This window comes from Perca fluviatilis, chromosome 24 (assembly GCF_010015445.1).
Source record: "Perca fluviatilis chromosome 24, GENO_Pfluv_1.0, whole genome shotgun sequence".
NCBI lineage: Eukaryota > Metazoa > Chordata > Actinopteri > Perciformes > Percidae > Perca > Perca fluviatilis.
The window spans coordinates 2565834-2585357 of NC_053135.1; the positions used below are offsets into that span (position 1 = coordinate 2565834).

At 39.8% G+C, this 19524-nt stretch overlaps 1 protein-coding gene across 20 annotated transcripts in view; it reads right to left on the bottom strand.

Annotated features, from left to right (window-relative positions):
- LOC120554299 (inositol polyphosphate-4-phosphatase type I A-like) overlaps positions 1-18929 on the bottom strand; it is a 48116-nt gene extending 29187 nt beyond the window's left edge. For 15 of the 20 annotated variants that reach the window (XM_039793114.1, XM_039793115.1, XM_039793113.1 and 12 more), the window contains exons 1-3: positions 18781-18929; positions 10573-10665; positions 1525-1763 (exon numbers count right to left, since the gene is read on the bottom strand). In XM_039793114.1, coding sequence (XP_039649048.1) covers positions 1525-1630 — 106 coding nt within the window. In that variant the 5' untranslated portion in view covers positions 1631-1763; positions 10573-10665; positions 18781-18929. The other 5 variants (XM_039793096.1, XM_039793099.1, XM_039793098.1 and 2 more) reach the window with 5 other exon arrangements.
- Between the last annotated feature and the right edge of the window lie 595 nt (positions 18930-19524).

A 19524-nucleotide genomic window follows, 5' to 3' on the forward strand; every position in this document is an offset into this window, starting at 1 on the left:
ATTTTAAATTGTGCGTCTTTTATGCAATTATTACATTTTTTGTTTTTACACATTCAAAAACATAAGTTAGAAATGATCCCAAACTAGGGCTGGGCGATATGAAGAAAATCAGATATCACGATATTTCTGACCAAATACCTCGATATCGATATTGCGACGATATTCTAGGGTTGACAATTGGTGCTTTAACAAAATATGTTAACACTTAGATTTTAGATAAATAATCATCAGTAATGTGGACATAATGTCTAAGTAGGGAAAAGGTAAATAATAGAACAGCTAGAACAGTCTGGTAAGTTCAGAAAAGTACATCACTTTACTGTAATGCAGCCTTTAAAACAAGGAAAAGACACCTCTTATGTTATTATTATTAATCCTTTATTTGACAGGGACAATGCACATTAATGAACATCTGCATTGAAACAACAAAAACAGACGTAAACACGCCGGAATATAGCCACAGGGCTAATTTACATCCGTAGTCCCCAGACAAATTACATAAATACAGAAATGACAACATACAAATCCCAAAAAAAGAAAAAGAGAAACAATGCAAAAATGAACAATTACAAGGAAAATTGAAATAGTCACTTAATGGTTACAAGTAGGCTGGGCGATAGGGAGAAAATCAGACATCACGATATTCTTGACCAAATACCGCGATATCGATATAGCGGCGATATTCTAGGGTTGACAATTGGTACTTTAACAAAATATCTTCACACTTAGATTTTAGATACGTAATCATCAGTAATGTGGGCATAATGTCTAAGTGGAGAAAAGGCAAATAATAGAACAGCTAGAACAGTCTGGTAAGTTCAGAAAAGTACATCACTTTACTGTAATGCAGCCTTTAAAACCAGTAAAAGACAACACTTATATCATATCACGATATTACGATATCCAAAATCTAAGACGATATCTAGTCTCATATCACGATATCAATATAATATCGATATATTGCCCAGTCCTAGTTACAAGACTGGTTTGCTTTAAGCCACACTTTAAGTTTGGTTTTAAAAATTATTAATGTCGGACATTCCCTAACACTGATGGGGATACTATTCCAGAACTTACCAGCCTTCACAGACAAAGCATTTTGCCCAAAGGCTGTTCTTCTAAAAGGCCCCTCACAGTCACCTCTAGAGGAGGCCCTAGTCCTGGCACCACTTTGGGTCTTTGTTTTGAAGAAGTCCGACATCGGAGGAGGGGCTAATCCATTTAACACTTTGTACACAAAGCAAGCATATTGTGTCTTATCCCGATATTACGATATCCAAAATCTAAGACGATATCTAGTCTCATATCACGATATCGATATAATATCGATATATTGCCCAGCCCTATCCCAAACTAAAATAAAACATAAAGACATTAGGCACTATACAAACAAAAAAGAAAGAGTATCAATGAAGTGGCAACTTCCTTATTGAAGTGGTACTTTTAGATGAATAAAAGTTTCTGGAAAACTCGGTTCTGTTTCACTTTTTAGTAAACCTTTGTAAAGGATCAATTGTCGCTCACCTGCAAGAGCCAAGCCGATCATCTCGTTGGACAGCTCGAATGTGTTGGCGCGGTATACCGACCACGGCCTCTGTGTCCGGGAGCCGCGCTCTCGGACCCCCGCCATGCCTGTCCGGGAACAGCGGGCGACGGCTGGAGGCCTGAACACACACCTTCACACACACAGTCACACACTCCCATGTGAGGTGCCCCTCTTTCTGCGTAGCTCCACGGCTGCTCCAGAAAGCAGTTTATCGTCTCTAAATGGAAAGAGATGGGAGAGAAGGGAAGGGGGGTCAGATTAAGATGACATGTTCTGAAGAGTAAGGATGACGCATTTTTAATTAATCAAACTGGTTTCCTAAGAAATTGGGTTGAAATGAACAATAGTCCGATCAATACATCCGCAGGGAAACATTATTATCATATCAGATAATCCAGATATGTATTGGCATTTATGTTGATAGATGATGATTTTTAATCTTTCTTGATTTAAGTTTAATATATTTCTATGGTTAATGTACAAACTTTTCTTATAAGTTTACATTATAATTGTTTACTGTATCAATTGTAATGCTCAACTGTAAAAATATCTTTACTCAGACAAACATTTATTATTGATTTTATAGTTTTTAATAGTGGTGTCAAAATCCCTCCAGTGTCATACTGAAACTAGTTCACATGTTTCATCTTTGCCTAGTCTGATTTGATATTTGCACCTCAGAATCATAAAACAATGAAAAATAAAGAAATGAGAAAAAAATGATTTGCACAAGTACACAAAAAGCCTGAGAGGCATCTAAAACATCTTATCCAAAGGGAAAAAATACACAAGTTTAATATGAAATTTATGCTTTTTTTAATTAGGTATTCACATGCTAGTTATAGTTGTCAAAGAAGTGAAAAGCCTTGTTTATGGACAGTCACACAAAATGGACAATGTTCATCGAGTGCTATGAAAAAAAGAGGAACTCTCACTGCCTAAAAAGGCAAAAATAAATAAATAAATAAATAAATGCCAGTGTGGCATCAACCACATGCACAAATTCCACTGAATTCATGTGGTCGATGATGCTAATGTGCCATGTGAAGGGGAAAGCATGAGGAGAACAGAAATAAGGAACAAGGTACAGAAAGTAAGACTAGATACAAAGCTGTCAAGAAACAGAAACAAGTATCAACAGTCACATACAAAGTCAAGTAATCCAATCTTACATCTCATTTACCACCTAAACAGTAAGCAGCACATGTTCATATAACCCCTTCCAACTACTTTCACAGATTTTACATCTGATTTTATATTTAAACCTCTATTTCTTTTGTTGCTAGAACACACAGATGTCCCTAATAGGGATGAATAAAAAGAGAAAAGACAGAGAGAGAAAAAGGAGAGTAGAACTTGTGGTCAGTTTGAAGAGGAAGTCTTGTTCCACCTTCAGAACTGTAACAAATTTAATATCTCAATCATCAGGGTAACGTATGTTAATCCCTCACACAACCACAATATCTAACCGGATGTTTCTCCTGAATTAATGTCTAACTTTATGTTCATTCATGCCATGCCATGTGTGAAGGAATAAATAAATCAATTTTAAATATCCAAACGCTTCAAATACACATTTAACAAGAGGTCATTAAAGGATTTGCACTGGCAGACCTTAAAAACAGGCAGCATAGTCCATTCTCTAATAACTTCAATGCCGAAATAGGAATGAAGAATGTATTAACATTTATTAAATGTATTTACAGCATGTGTGTTTTGGTCACATTTCTTTAATATATACATATATAATCGGTATATATTTGCATTTATATAAATGTACAGTAAGTGCCTGTGGAAATGGAAAAGACATAAGTTTTTTAGTTTCAGCAGTGTTTTGATTTGCATTGAATGTGCCCATTTATGCTCACCATATGATGATGTTGCTAAGAGACTGTGGGTTTTTCTTTAGGTCTTTTGTATTCCTCATTCCCTGTGTCCTTCTTTGTCTTTATATCGACCTCTCTCTTCTACGTCCTCCTCCCTTCCTAGCTTTGCAAGTTTTCCACCTGAAAACAGTGTGGCACTTCCCAAACCTATAGTTTTTTTTTGCTCTATATACCCCCAATTTTCACTTCCCCCTACCCCCCATCTGTTTCCCTGGAGGCTTTAGCCTGTGGACGAACAACTGTCCCACTCATGCTTTCTCACCTGGTTTTGTTCCCTCTGTTCCATTTTGTTAAAGACCAATTAGCCTATTTGCAGCAAAGCAGCAAACGCAAGGGACAGTAGCTGGCTGTGGTCTAGTTAGACTTACACATGTACATCGCAGTCTATTTTGGAAGATGTTGGCTCTATTTATTGTAGAAAAATGTGTTTCAACGACTTAGTTTTTTCAATGTTTAGGTCAAAGTTGTGTACACAACCTCATGTCAGAGCTGTTGTGGAAAAATGTAGCGTAAATTCAGTTTTGTTCACAAATGAATAGAAGGGTGTACTTGTCTTTTGTGTTGAACAGCAACTTACTTTCAGATTCCTCTAAACCTGCCCACTGAAATTGTTTTTTTCTGCAATTGAACGCTGTTAAAAACTGGACTTTCAATGATGCATCTTTTACGAAAAGGCCCACAGAGGTTTCTCATTTTAATTGTGGTTCTGGGTTAATAATTGATAGCCTACTTCCTCTCCTGCCAGTGCCTGATATGGCCCACTTCGGTCAGCTCAGATACATGTGCCCTACATCTGTCGCTGCAAACATCTGAAGCCCTACCTGAATCCCTCTCTGGATGGAGGAGACTCAACCCAATTTACATTTTCTCTTTTTCTAGTTAAGGTCAAGTAGTTTTGGTAGACAGAGTAAGACAAGGATATCACAGACTAAATGTAAGTGGTTCTACCACTTTCCCAGAAGAAGTGAACATTTTAAAATGTGGCCATGAACAGACTTGAGTCCTTGATGAAGAATATGAACCTCTAAATATGTAAGTCAGCTTTAAATCTTGGCCAACCGAATAAGCTCACAATCCTTGTGATAGTTGCCGCTGTGATAACTTTCCAGAGTTGTAAGAGTTTGTATTACAAACCATTGTGCAGGATTTAGCTGTATGCTAAGCCCGTAAAAACACATGAATCTGTTGCTCCAACTGGACTTACTGGATCCTATTTCATGTCTTACACCAACGCAGTCCCTTCGCTGTTTTGAATACCCACTTTAACTTAAGCTTAAACCTCTGCAAAAACTCAACTTTCTGCTACACCCAAATGTCTCATTCCTATCACAACTGCATCAAACAATTTGGGGAAGATTCAGCCTTGAGTCTCTTTCGCTGCAAGTGTTGAAGTCACACAAAAGACACACCAACAGTAGAGGTATGGAAACAACTGAAATGCTGCTATGCAGTTAATAGAATCGGAAAGACTGCAAGACAAGATGAGCAAGACAGCTAAATAGCTCGAATTTCAAGAGCAGGTGACAAAGCTGCAATTATCTCGGGGAGGACTTGTTTGTGCAGTTCTTATATAATAATAATAATAATAATAAAATATTCATGAAACAACATGAGCTTTGACAACGAGGTTGGAGGCACCACAAACACACAGTCATCAGCCTTAAGGGCCTTTAAGCTGAGCTGTCTGAGTGCTGTGCTGATGGGGCAGAGACACTAGCAAGTAAATAGAAAAGAGTTGTGTATAAAAAAAATATCAAAAGGTCACTGAGGATTGCAGGGCATTTAAAGGGTTTAGAGTTTGAGAGAATGAGGAAAAGAAATGGGTAAGAGGGTCAGCTAAAGACAAAGGGATGGAAGGGACGTTTACAGTACTATATCAGTTTAACCTTACCTTGAACCTGCCTTGTGTGATTCTGATCCCTTCCAGCTCTCAAGCCCAACTATGTTACATTGAAAAGACAAGTTACAGTGAAATATCTATCGGTGAAGACACATTGTCTACATTTTACCAGATAAAAGAAACAGTGTGTTCTCGTATATAGCTGTATCCAGCTCTGTCGGAGGAAAAGCTGGAACCTGTACCAAGCATCTCTGTCAAGCCCGAGAATGTTCACCAGGAAGTGATTTAGAGTAAACATGGGACAGCGATATACGTTATTAATACTTGTGCATGAATACAAGCTACTGTTGTGTCTGTTCCTGTTCCTGGAGTGTTAGCAGACCAAAAGAGTCAGTGTGGCTCCAGCACTGTCCCACCACAGATTTAACACACACACACACACACACACACACACACACACACACACACACACACACACACACACACACACACACACACACACACACACACACACACACACACACACACACACACACACACACACACACACACACACACACACACACACACACACGTTCCTCTAATGTTAATACATCAGCAGCAGTAAGTGCCAGCTAAAATACGATTGCTTATGCCAAAACCTGCAGCAGGCAGAGACAGCTGCTAAGTCTTTTAACTAAATGTCACAGGTTTAAACCCACAGGTTGTTCTCCCTTTAAAGTGCCCTATAGTAGTATAAGAATGGAAAGCATGGAGTACACAGATTTAAAAAAAAAAACAATCCACATGGATTCAGATAATATGAATCTCTGACCTTCAGAGTATGGGGGGTCTGTGGTTGGAAAGAGGCCCAACAGTTGTTTATTATAGTTAGGCCTAGTTATGTAGTAGTTATTCATGTTGAGTATGGGAGATGTCAATCAAAATCTAAACCCACACAGACCTAAAAATAAGTTTAATGTGCAGCATGCAGCATAGCATTATATTTCCAAAACTTTAGCTGGTATGCCAATGAAATGCTGCATTACGTTATTATTTCCTCGCTTTTATTCTGAATGCCATTTCATTTTCTAGAAGTATTACAAATACTAAACTTTTCTTTGCAATGTGCAAACACACATTTTAGTTGTCAACCAACAGAACTCAACACACAGTGTAAATCGAATATGTGCCGCCATGTTTCTGCTAGTAATGTCTCTACCTGAAAGTGCTCAAGAAAATGACCACTCAATGCACCTCTGGTCTTTGTTCCCAAACCTAAAAGGAAATTTCCATTCTCTCAGCCAACTAGAGCCACATTTTCCACTCCCAAAGCCAAGAAAACTCAATGGTTTGAGAAGAGCTTAAGAGGAGCGCTTACTTCCAAGTTTTCTTATCAAAGTGAGTTTCTACATATCATTTTACAGACATCAACTTCCTGGCTTTATTTTAAGTTATTGGTCTGAGTTTTGTGTGTCAAACACAGTGTCCCCACTTTGTTTTGATACAATAAAGGAGGAATTACATCTTGTGCATTACGTATTCTACTCTATTAAGCTCAAATCTGTAAACCCATCTATGTTTCTTGCTAACCCTCAGTAATCACAATAAAACCATTGCTTTTCTTCACCATGCATCCTACCACATTCAGTGAAACCCCTTTGTTTATGTCCTGCAACAGATGACGGATTTAACACTTCAAATCTATTAAGTAATTAGGCAGTGCCGGGGAATTTACTATCTTGCCAAAAACAGCCCAGTGATGCCAACAAAATCCTAAGCAGCAAACAGGAAGTCAAACTCCTCTCCGAATCTATAGCAGAACAGAAACCTCACTGAGGGGGAAAAGCTGCCATATGAGGGAGCTCCAAATTTAGCCTGGCATGTCAGTGAATATGTGTATTCCGAGTCACATGAATTGGGACAAGCACGTACGCACGCAAAATCCATTAACAATAGCAATTATGGAGAGATTTTAAGTACATCTGACAAGTTGTACTGTAAAATGCCACAACAGAAACCACTCTCTAAAGTATAAAGGATTCAGTCTACAATCTGTTTTATCTTGCTGTAACCACAGGGCCTGAATGAATACCCTAATATGGATAGTAGCATCAAATATAGTAGTTGTGTTTTGCTCAATTCTTCATATTTTACATATATAAAATTTAGGGAACAACAATGCAAAAGTCATTTGCTCGTTGGAGAGATCAAACAGGTGGCTTTTTGTTTAATCTGGCAGCACACGTCAAGTCTTGACATGTCAAGTGTGACCGGTTAACTTCCTTTAACAGGTTTTTGATATCTACAGCTTTGTAGGTGACTTGATCCATGCCCATCCAACATGTAATGTAATGGAAGTAGGAGTGGCATTGTAAAATCACTCGGAGAGGAGTTTGGGATTGTACAAAGCTTCTGACCTTGATACTGGAGGTGTCTCCTACCAACTGTTACAAATCAAATCAATCTCAACATCCAAGCCAACGTGGACAAGAGGTGCATAAAGTACTCAGACAAATGAAAATTTGATCAGCTAGAATTCAATGACGTAGATCGTACGATGCTAGTGAAAGCTCCAGAACAGCTATTGAATGGAAAATTGTTTTTCAAAAGGTCAAGAATAAACTTTTAATCTCTGTTTTGGAGGGCCGTGACAAATTACTTGTTTATGTTTGAGGACGTGTTGGAAAGGCAGCGTGACTCAATTCATCATTCCAGAGATTTTTAAACAAGATTTGTTTTGGCAGATCTGCAGCATGTATGAAATCAGATATTTAAAAGGCAAGCTTTAAGAAGTGCAGCACTGACAAGATCCTGCAAGGCCATTAAATGTAACCTGTATGAATTTCATGTAGGTTGTGCTCAGCATTTGCAACGAAGGTCTTAACATGATGGGCAACCTGCTGTCACAACTCCCTCTGATTCGTGAAGGAGACAGTGGGAAGTCACAACCTGCATTACGTTTTAAACTCATTATATCTTCACCACTTGTGTATATCTTATGTGTATGTACGTGGTTGTGTTTGAAGCTTTGGTCTTAGTTTCAAGACAGACAGGGTTAAAGTGTGACAGAGTGTGTTAGAGTGAGAGTACAGTTGACCATAAATGGTGAAACCTCATTTTACAGCTTCCTCGTTGCCAAGATCCTTTCACACACACACACTGAAGACAAGGCATCACACCGCACGGTTTAGTGTGAGAATGTGAGGGTGTGTCGACTCAGGTCACATCTCCTCTCAGACAAGACTTCTTCTAAATTTGGTTCTCCCTTTTTCATGCAATATCCAAAGGCAGAAAGACAACTCCAAAGCAAAATAAACAGCCCATAACTTTATTTATCAACTGAGGATGCAGCATATTTGTTACTCCTCAATTATACTGTTTTTGCAACACATAGAAGGGAAATTCATCACTTAAAGTGCCCATATTATGCTAATTTTCAGGTTCATAATTGTATTTAGAGGTTATATCAGAATAGGTTTACATGGTTTAATTTAAAAAAAAACACACCATATTTTAGTCATACTGCAGCTACTCTTTTCACCCTGTGTGTTGAGCTCTCTGTTTTAGCTACAGAGTGAGACATCTCACTTCTGTTCCATCTTTGTTGGGAGTCGCACATGTGCAGTACCTAGGTAAGGACTACTAGCCAGTCAGAAGCAGAGTATGAGGGCGTGCCCTGACAGTACCTAGGTAAGGACTACTAGCCAGTCAGAAGCAGAGTATGAGGGCGTGCCCTGACAGTACCTAGGTAAGGACTACTAGCCAGTCAGAAGCAGAGTATGAGGGCGTGCCCTGACAGTACCTAGGTAAGGAATACTAGCCAGTCAGAAGTAGAGTATGAGGGCGTGCCCTGACAGTAGCTAGGTAAGGACTACTAGCCATTCAGAAGTAGAGTATGAGCGTGCCCTGACAGTACCTAGGTAAGGACTACTAGCCAGTCAGAAGCAGAGTATGAGGGCGTGCCCTGACAGTACCTAGGTAAGGACTACTAGCCAGTCAGAAGCAGAGTATGAGGGCGTGCCCTGACAGTACCTAGGTAAGGACTACTAGCCATTCAGAAGTAGAGTATGAGGGTGGGCTACGCTAGCAGCTAGGCTAGCATTATAACGTGTGTTACAAAGTGACCCACATTTGTCTCTGAAGTAAAGGCTGGACTACAGTAGAGCTGTTTGGAGCAGTTTGTGAACAGTGTTTTCTGTTGGAGATGGTAAGTCCCTTTGGGGGGGGACTTTGGGCTTTTTCACTTTGTAAACCTATAACATGCACAATAAAGATATATAACACAATAAAGGAAAGGGAAAAAGCCAAAAAGCATCATATGAGCACTTTAAATAAACTGATCATAGTGCTGATTGTTGTCTTAATTATTCAATTAACTGTAACTGGTCTTCTAAACATCATAAAACTGTGAAAGATATATATTCCAGTTCAAGGTGAAGTCTTCAAATGTCAGGAAGATAGATCAACCAATCAGCTTGTTTGACACACAACGTATTGTTGAGATTTGTATAAAACCTTTGTCTGTGTACTTTTATGTATCTTCCCAGAATATGATTCTAGTCTAATGGTTAAAGAAAAGTACTGTATCTCTCAAGATCAGAGTTGGGGGTGAACCATTTTTAACACTGAAATAGCGGAGATGAAGAGTTAGCACATCACTTGTGTTTATTTCCCATCCATCTCTCGTGTATTTTGGTTCAGTGTTCTGAATGAGAATAAATACAAATCTTCAACCTTTTCTATTATTAAAATGATACATTTTAAGGGGTTTATGAGGACTTCATGGAGGGCTCCACAAGGGCTTTGTTTCAACTTGTGGTTCTAATTCTGGACATTTGCAAATATCCACATGTATTTGATGAAATATTTTTATACTTTATTTATTATTTTATAATTTATAATTGTTAATTAAATTTTGAGAAGTTAACACAGATCTGCTCATTTCCAATCACAGATAATGTGCATTTATCTAAATTTAAGAGTGCTTCTTGTGTAATATTGAGATTTATTTAGCTGAACAGAAATTAGTAGTGAATTAATTGATTAGTCATACATCAAGCGAAAAAACACCAAATATTTAGCTTCCATCTTCTCGAATGTGAGTATTTGCTGCTTTTGTTTGTTTAACATCATTGTAAGGAGAAGATTTGTGGATTATGGACTGTTGGTCGGACAAAACAAGACATTTGAAGACATCAACATGAGCACTGGGAAACTGTGATGGGCATTTTTCACTATTTTTAAATATTTTACTAACCAATTCAATGAATGAAAATGTGTTAGTTGCAGCATTCTGAGAGCATTTTAAATCTACTCACAGGCTATTGATGGGATGACGTAGAAGAGGAAGGATGCTGATCCAGGTTCAGTGAGGAAGATCTTCCAGACAGGGCAGCAAATATGTTCACAATCTGAAAAGACATGCATGCTTTTCACTATTAGAGTACGACTCATGTATGCAAGCTGTATAGAAAATTGTCAAGATTAGTCAGGCTCAGATCCAGATTTTAGATTTCCAACAGTTTAATACTGTCTTCTATGATTTGTTACAGGCTTATTTTTGTTGGTTTGCCCACATCATTTTATCTTCTAATGACTAAATGGGACATACGGTAGCCTTTGTTAAGTGACCATTATCGCTCACTTTCTACCACAGCAACAACAATAAAAACGATAGCACAGTTCTTTCAAAAACAGATTTGCCCCAAAAGCCAATAACAGAGGTGTTCCCTGTGTCTGTGGACCCTGTGGGATCGGCATTAGAATAAAGCATGAATCATTTCTTTGGAAGGACGGAGCAGCTGTAGCCCTTTCACATTTAAATGAGCATCACACGCACGCACACGCACACCCGCACACGCACACACGCACACACACACACACACACACACACACACACACACACACACACACACACACACACACACACACACACACACACACACACACACACACACACACACACACACACACACACACACACACACACACACCTTCTCAACCGTGTTACTTCGCCTAGGGCTGTGCAAGTTCTTAAAAGCTGCTGCTACTCACAACCCGCAATAAAGTTCCTTTAAAAGGAACACCTCGACTTATTGGGACTTTGTCTTATTCACCGTATCCCCCAGACTTAGATAAGTCCATACATACCCTTCTCATCTCCGTGCTTGTCGTAACTCTGTCCGACGCCCCCACCGCTAGCCTGGCTTAGCACAGATCCTGGAGGTAACGGCTCCATCTAGCCTACTGCTCCCAATAAAGTGACAAAAATAAAAACATGTTCCTGTTTACATGTTGTGATTTGTATAGTCACAGCGTGTACAAATAACAAGGTCACATGAGACACAGCCATCTTCTTACCGTATACTGTACATACTGGGAACTACATTCTCAGAAGGCGAAGCACTGCTACTTGGGCGGAGTGATTATTACTCCAACTCTGAGCGAACTCTCTGCTCCTCGCCACGGGGCTTCTCAAGTGCTGCGTGCAAATCACTCCGCCCAAGTAGCAGAAGTTTAGAAGATGGATAGAAGACGGCTGTGTCTCATGTGACCTTGTTATTTGTACACGCTGTGACTATACAAATCACAACATGTAAACAGGAACATGTTGGCGTTATTTTGTCACTTATTGGGAGCAGTAGGCTAGATGGAGCCGGTTACCTCCAGGATCTGTGCTAAGACAGGCTAGCGGTGGGGGCGTCGGACAGAGTTACGACAAGCACGGAGATGAGAAGGGTATGTATGGACTTATCTAACTCTGGGGGATACGGTGAATAAGACAAAGTGCGTGCGTGCGTGCGGTGCGTGTGTGCGTGTGTGTGAGAGAGAAACTGCTTCTTGCTCAAGTAAGCATCACTTCCTTTTGTTGTTTCAGGAAGTGTCTTAAACAAGTCGGTCTGGCTGCCAAGGTAACCTTCAGTCTGCTTTTACTCTGTGTTGCACTGCCACAGTCACGGCAAAGAACACTTTTGAAGATCTATAACCTATGTCTAATGTGAGCTGCATGTATTTTATGTCTCCATACAGTAAAAAAAGAAGATCAAGATCTTGGTCTTGGTCTAGGAGTCAGAATCCCACAGCTGCCCTTACCCTGACTTTAACCTAAACATGAGTGGAACCTTAACCCTAAAACCAAGTCTTAACTTAACAGTCCAGTAAAGTGAGTACCACACACATTGTCTTTACTGTCAAAGTCTAAAACTAAAACTAGTGTTTAGAAGATTAATTGGAATTAGACATTACCTTGATAGGGCTGCACAATATGAAGAAAATATGCAATATGTGATATGTTTTGGAATATCATGATAACGATATACTTGCAATAAATAAACAGATATTAAAGTGCACTCAGTTCTGCATTCCTGCTGCTTTCAGTATTCTGCTAAATTAAAACAAACTGCTTGTTACATATTAAAGTGCAGTTTTCTACTGCTATTTTCTTTGAACTAACTAACTTTGAACGAATCTCAGAGGGTTTTTTGCGATATGTCGCAGCCTTTCTCTTGTGTTTATTGCACCAGCTGATATTGCGATGACGATAAAAAAACAATATATTGTGCAAACCTACTTGATAATAGCAGCATAATTATCCGTCTGATGTATGGATAATGTTGGGGAAAAAACTGAAACTGCCCAGAAAAATAGTCAAATGATTTCAACTAATGGTGGATTTGCAACAAAATGCCAGTAAAAGGCCACTAAACACAATCTAACACAGAGGTTTTACTCGCTACCGTTTAGCACATAGTTGGGGGCTTTCCTGCCACTGACTATAACTGGAAACAAAACTGAGTGTTGAATCAAACACGCAGGATACACAAAAAAACATTCTGAAGCAGTTTGAAGAGACGTGGTGAAAGCAGAAGTGAGCTGGCGGGGTCATGTCTCTCTTTGACTGGCTCGGAGGAAAAACTGCAACCACCAGTTCTCACAATGTGAAGAAAGTAATCAATGGAGGCTTGCTGACGTACGACAGGAGGGATTTCTGCAAAGATAATCGGGTAATGGCAAGATTCTCTACTATCTGCCCTACTGATGCAATAAATGGAAACTTGGAAATCAAACTGCAAACAGAGTTAAATCTATTGAGTATGTGTAGATAATGAGCAATCATGCAGGACCAGTATTGATAGATATAATCTAATTTTGTTAGCTAACCAATGCTAATCAAAGCTTTTATTTTTTTTATAGTTTTGTGAGTTGCCAAATTTAGTTTGTTCTTGTACAAAAACACTACCAAACAGATCCGTGTGACCATGACCTTATCTGGTCCGAGGATGTGTGCATCAGCTAATGAATCATCAGAACGAGGAGAGAAAAAAACTAAAGAACAAAACGTGACTCTTACCAGTCAGTCACCTTGATGGAGTCACATAGTTTCATTAGAAAAGACAGCAACAACAGCTTTCTCTCCGATTGCTTAGAATAAATATGTAATCCTGTAGGATTGTGGTCTTGCTTTACGGCAAAAGCAAACGTTCATGGCGGCAAATGAATGAGATGACGATTACAAACTCTCCGCCCTATTTAAAATGCAAAAGAATATAGGCTAGATGTAATGCTGAATACTCACTAGTTCATGAATCTAAATTATGAGGATTTGCTGATTTTAGAAAGACTTGTGGTTTTTCACCATTTGTTCTGAAACCATATGATTACTAATCCATTAGCCTAATGGAGAAAACAATATTCAGTACTTGTACTGCTAAAACAATTTTCCCGGGGGTCATCCTCAAGTAGAAATACATATGACCTATATCATGAAGATTGTCTGTCTAAACAGAAGTAATCCCATTACCAGAACTCTCTATCACTGACTATTTTACTACTGTATGTCTGCACAATAACCAACATTTATTTTTACTTCATTGTGTCGCCTCCTTCCGTCCCTGCCTGCCTGTCCAAATGCAAAATGACAGCATTTTAATCCAAAAAGTAAAAAAACACAGTACACCTGCCTGTGCACTGCACTGACACTTTGTAGTCAAACATGGTACAAGTCTCTTTACTTAGTACTAAAATTGTACTACAGCAGTATGTTAGTAAAACTAGTACAGCAGCAACATTTTTGCAATTATTCCCAGCAAGAAATTCTATGATTGGTTAAAAGATAACCTATTAGCATACAGCATGATTGTGCATTTTTATCCCAAATGCCCAAACACAGCTCAGATGTCATTCCCCGAGACATAAAACCAGCGTCACAGTCCAAATCCAGGTGATGGTGGTCAAAATGCCGACTAAACAGATGACAGCCTGAGTTTACACACACATACCCGAGGACGGATGTAAACAAACTCACGCTGCAGACGCCGTCACGAGGCAAAGAGACTGCAGCCAGCCCTCGCCCTCTCCTCTTCCTCCTGCTTTTAATCTCTCTCTTTCTCACCCTTTACTCTGTCTCTCTCTCTGTCCCTCCAACAGTTCGCTGCTTCGCAAACATTCTAGCCAATTAACTGTTTCTCTGCCTGGTCTGCAGCAGAAACAGCATCGTCGCTTCTCGGGATTCACTAAAAACATTATGACCTTCATGAAAATAGGCGATTGCAGGACTGTTATGCATTAGACTGCATCAGTTTTAGCTAGGTTTGTGTTACAGCTTCTCCAATGGGAGGATTAGCAATACGCAATTTTCACTAATTGCACACACACGCACCCTCTTGATGCTTCTCCATTTCTCCCCAATGCTCATCAATAACTAATGTGACTGTTACATCAGAGCACTCAACATCGGCAGAGCAGCGTGTCTATTTAGATGTACATTTGGTCAGACCAGATCATCTGAATACATGTACACTACTAGAGACGTCTAGAGAGGTTTCGTGTCTGTATCGGTTTGTTAATAGTTAAGCATAACGTTAGCAAACTGAATGCAGTGAGAAAAAGAAAACTCCAAGGATGAACTACAAAACAATGAATTTTGGCTGCAATCTTCCTAATTTCTCGCACATTCACATCTCAATCTATGTGAGAAAAACATTTATTTTCTTTTACACTTTTACAGTGATGGAAAATAATGAATCAAACGTGCAAAAGTAATAGTGAATCAAACTGGCAAAATTTCCATTTCAGCTTCTCAAATGTGTATATTTTTTGGTTAACTTACTTTTATATGATTCTAAACTGAATATCTTTGGGTCTTTGAAAAAAGTAAGACATATGAAGCCATGGACTCATGTTGAGAATAACACAAAGAAAGTAATCATTAGTTGCAGCCGTACATTTATTTATACTTCTGTATTATATGATATTGGCTATTGGTAGTTATATTGGCTATTGGTATAATGGCTATTGGTGGTTAGGGAACAATCTATTGTCTTTAGTATGTATGTAATGCAATTATTAACTTTATATATTTTATGTGTTTCTGACTACATATCTGCATTTTGGCAGATACTCTTGACAAAGGTCCAGAGGGACCGAAACGTTAGGTTTCTTTAATAAATGGTGATGTTTCAGCAAGAACAGTGTGCAGGATTTTGTTTTTGTCCTACATACCTGCACAGAAGAATTGTTTGGATGTGTGAGGTTTTTCTTTAAAAAGGCAGATGTTTTGCAACCTTTTGGGGGGGGGGGGGCATTTTCAGCCTTTATTTTGACAGGATAGCAGAATACATGAAAGGGGAGAGAGAGGGGGAATAACATGCGGCAAAGGGCCGCAGGTCGGAGTCGAACCCTGGCTGCTGCGTCAAGGAGTAAACCTCTATATATGTGCGCCTGCGCTACCAACTGAGCTATCCGGGCGCCCCGCAACCTGCATTCTGAGTAAATATGATGATGAGACTGACGACGAGTTATCGAGCGATTCATTTTCATTTTAGGTGAAGAGGATGACACAGCTCATTTCCTTCCCATACCTCATATGTCAGCTATATGCTTTCTCTTCCTATCTTTTAAAACCAGACGGGCAATAAGACAATACATGTCGTAGGACGAGAGCAAGAAAGGCAGAGGAAGAAACAGATGAGGATGAATCAACAGGTGTCTGCTGGGCTCTATTGAGCTGAGTGGGAGAGTTTGATGAGTCACCACACACAAAACTAAGATGGAGACACCATGTAATCTGAAATCAAATCACACTTCATCAATACAGATGTGACTGGTTAGGCCTCAAAAATATGCCTCACCTCCCAACTGAAACCTGCTCAATCAAGCCCATTAACAGATTGATAATCGATTCATTGCTTCAAGTAAAAATGCCAAACATTTTCTGGTTCCAACTTCTCAAATATGAAGATTCGCTGCTTTCTGTGTCATAAAAGTTATTAAACTGAATATTGCTTGGATTGCTGCGTGTGAGCCAATGACAGATGTTTGGGTTAGCGAGATGGAGAGAGAGCGACAAGAAACGATTTATGTGGAAACACAGGAGGAAATGGAAATGGGGGATACAGGGAGTACAAAGATAGCGCTGATGGATGGTGCAAAGTTAAGATGCAGAATAACTTTTGAATTGTTGGATTAAGGACAAAAACAAGGGGATTCAGTGGCATCAAAATAAATGACTACCCTGTCGAAGTGGGAGTAAGGATAGAGGGGGGCCTATACACATAGCTGCCATAAGTATGGTATAATCCTCTAACATATGACTTCACATCAAGCTTACAGTAGGTCACGTGGTGACACCTGAGGCAGCTCTACTCTCTGAACAAAGGCAGTGAAATGTGGTTGAAAGCGCCCAAAGCTATCTGCAGCTTTGGGCGCTAAGATTATTATTTTGTCATATGCTGATTTGGGGCTTTAAAAAAAACTATATAAACTTAACACAACATTACTGCCATTTGCAACTTGTAAACATTCAACTCTTAAATCATAGAAGGGTTTTGGTTCCCTGGCACAAAAAGTGAGAAAAGCCTTACAAAACTGAAGCCACCTATTGTTTCAAACTTTCACAGTAAGGGGCTCATTTCCAAGCAGGTCGCATTCCTCCTCTTAAAGAGCATCATCAGCTCTTGGAAATCGATGTCCAGCTGACCTTGGCTTCTGCACAGTGAAACTTAAAACCACTCTGATGGCCAGCAGAAACACTGCAGTAAACTGTGTGGACAACATGCAAACAGACTCAGCACAAGTGCACATCCACAGTCAGCCTCCTGACAGGACATGGTAATAACTTTACAGTCAGTCAATTTCTATTTGTCACATGAAATTGTAGGAGGTACAATTCCAGTAAAATGTTATCCCATCAGCTCCTTAGACTTGTGCATGATTCATCATAAAGCAGAAAAGAGTCACCCGGTTGAGCGGTATCGGATCCAGCCAAGTCTCTGCGTAAGTAGTCTATATCGACGACGTTACATTTACGATCATTGATTGTTCAGGTGCCTCCGGAGTTCCACCGGATGTCCCTCAATTCGGTCGGATGTCTGTCACCTTCTGCTTTCTTTGTGTTGGCCTTCTAAACTCCGGTCGATTTATTAGGACTATGATTAGCTGCTGCCCACTATCTGTCGAATGGGAGTTTTCTGTTGCAACAAGTTCCTCCCCGAGGCTATTTTGCTGAGGCATCGTTGCTCCGTCCGGCACTTAGCGCCACCCAAGATGAGTGATTGGTTTAAAGAAATGCCAATAACCCAGAGCATGTTTTTCTCCCCTCCAGGAATGCTGTGTGGAATAGCCAGAACCTCCTCTGCAGTGCTGTGGAGGAAGGTCTGGCAACCACAGCTCCAGACATCCCTCTGTAAACCAAGGCAGGCACCCAGCCAGTGGGAGATACAGGGGACAATTTTAGAAAAAAAAACATGACATAGATGACTTTGGCTTTTCGAAGGCATACATAGCCCACTGTCTCTATGGCCCTCCCACTCCCTGGGCCCCAGTGCAACCACACTGCCTGCACTGTCTGTATTTACGCCCTTGCACAGAGCTCACCGTCCGACACTTGCACACTGGCTAGTAGGATGCCCAGCAGAGAAGTCGCAGTCAGCGTTTCATTCCTCCTCGCTCGGCTCGGTGCCCTCTCCGATGCAGCTAGCTAGAGACGGACGCAAAGATGGTTTGGGCTTGTCCACATAGTCGGGACTGTAGCCAAAGGTCGTAGCTCTACACACACTTGGAGGAAAATGCACCTTTCCTTTACGTAATAATACCAGCGGTAGCAGTGTTTCTCAGACTGCGACTCGCCTGCCACATTTAAGGAACCACTTACACATTATGTACATAGCTACATTATATTAAATGACACTAAACCACAGTTATTATAACCCATACTCAGTCCTATTTATGTTTTTCGTCCTGTCCTGCTCTGGCGTTAGTCAGCTGTACTCAGCTCAGCTGACGTTTGTCCTGTGATGTTTATAAGTTATGTGCCAAAAATTACAAGTAAAATCTGTCTTGTTATTAAAATAAATAATAACAAAACTAGTTAAAGTTTCCGTTCCGAACTTACTGACAGTAACGTAACGTGTAAACACCAAAACAAAGCCGCAACCGTTAACAGTTAACGTTAGCTCTTTAGCCGATAAAAACCCGTCACTACTCTACGTATTTTGAATTAAAATGAACCGTAATCAGTCTTTACTTACCGGTCCGCGTGCGTGTTGTGGTAAAATATCCGTTTGTTGGATAAAAATACAACTGTTATGAGGAGTGTGTCCGCAAACTGCCGTAGTTACTATTTCTGCGTGTGTCTCTTCTGGCTGTAGCCGCAGCAGCTACAGCAGCCGTTGGTCACACCCCCTGCGTGCCACGTTCGTGGCGTCATTACGCAAGCTTGTACGTACGACGTAGAGATTTTTCTAAACAATGAAAGACATATACAGACATATACATTATATATATGTATATGTCTGTACTATTACTTACACAAAATTACTTAAATCCACGTGGATGACTGAAAAAGTAGTTTATCATTTGTCATCATTATATAGTATACAGTATGTAAACATAGATTTCAATGCAACCACAACATCTTCAAATTACCTCTTTATTATAAATATGTAATAAATGTAACTGGCCTACAGAGTATTGACTTATTTAGCCACTTTGTGGAGTTGCCTTCTATCGCCATCATGTGGAATTTATGTGGTGTTACATGTTTCAACACAAGTATTAAAGCTGTGAACACACACCTGCTGTGTCCATGTTTTTTATGGATAATTAAAAACTGATTCACTCTAAATTAAAAACAGTTGGATTAGTTTCATGGCAACAATATAGTTTAGCTTCCTTTTCATGTCCTTGAGGACATGTAGTCCTAATGGGCTCCACCCAGTAGGCAGGGCACATAGGTGATGTAACAAGGTTCTGCAACAGTTGAAACCAGAATT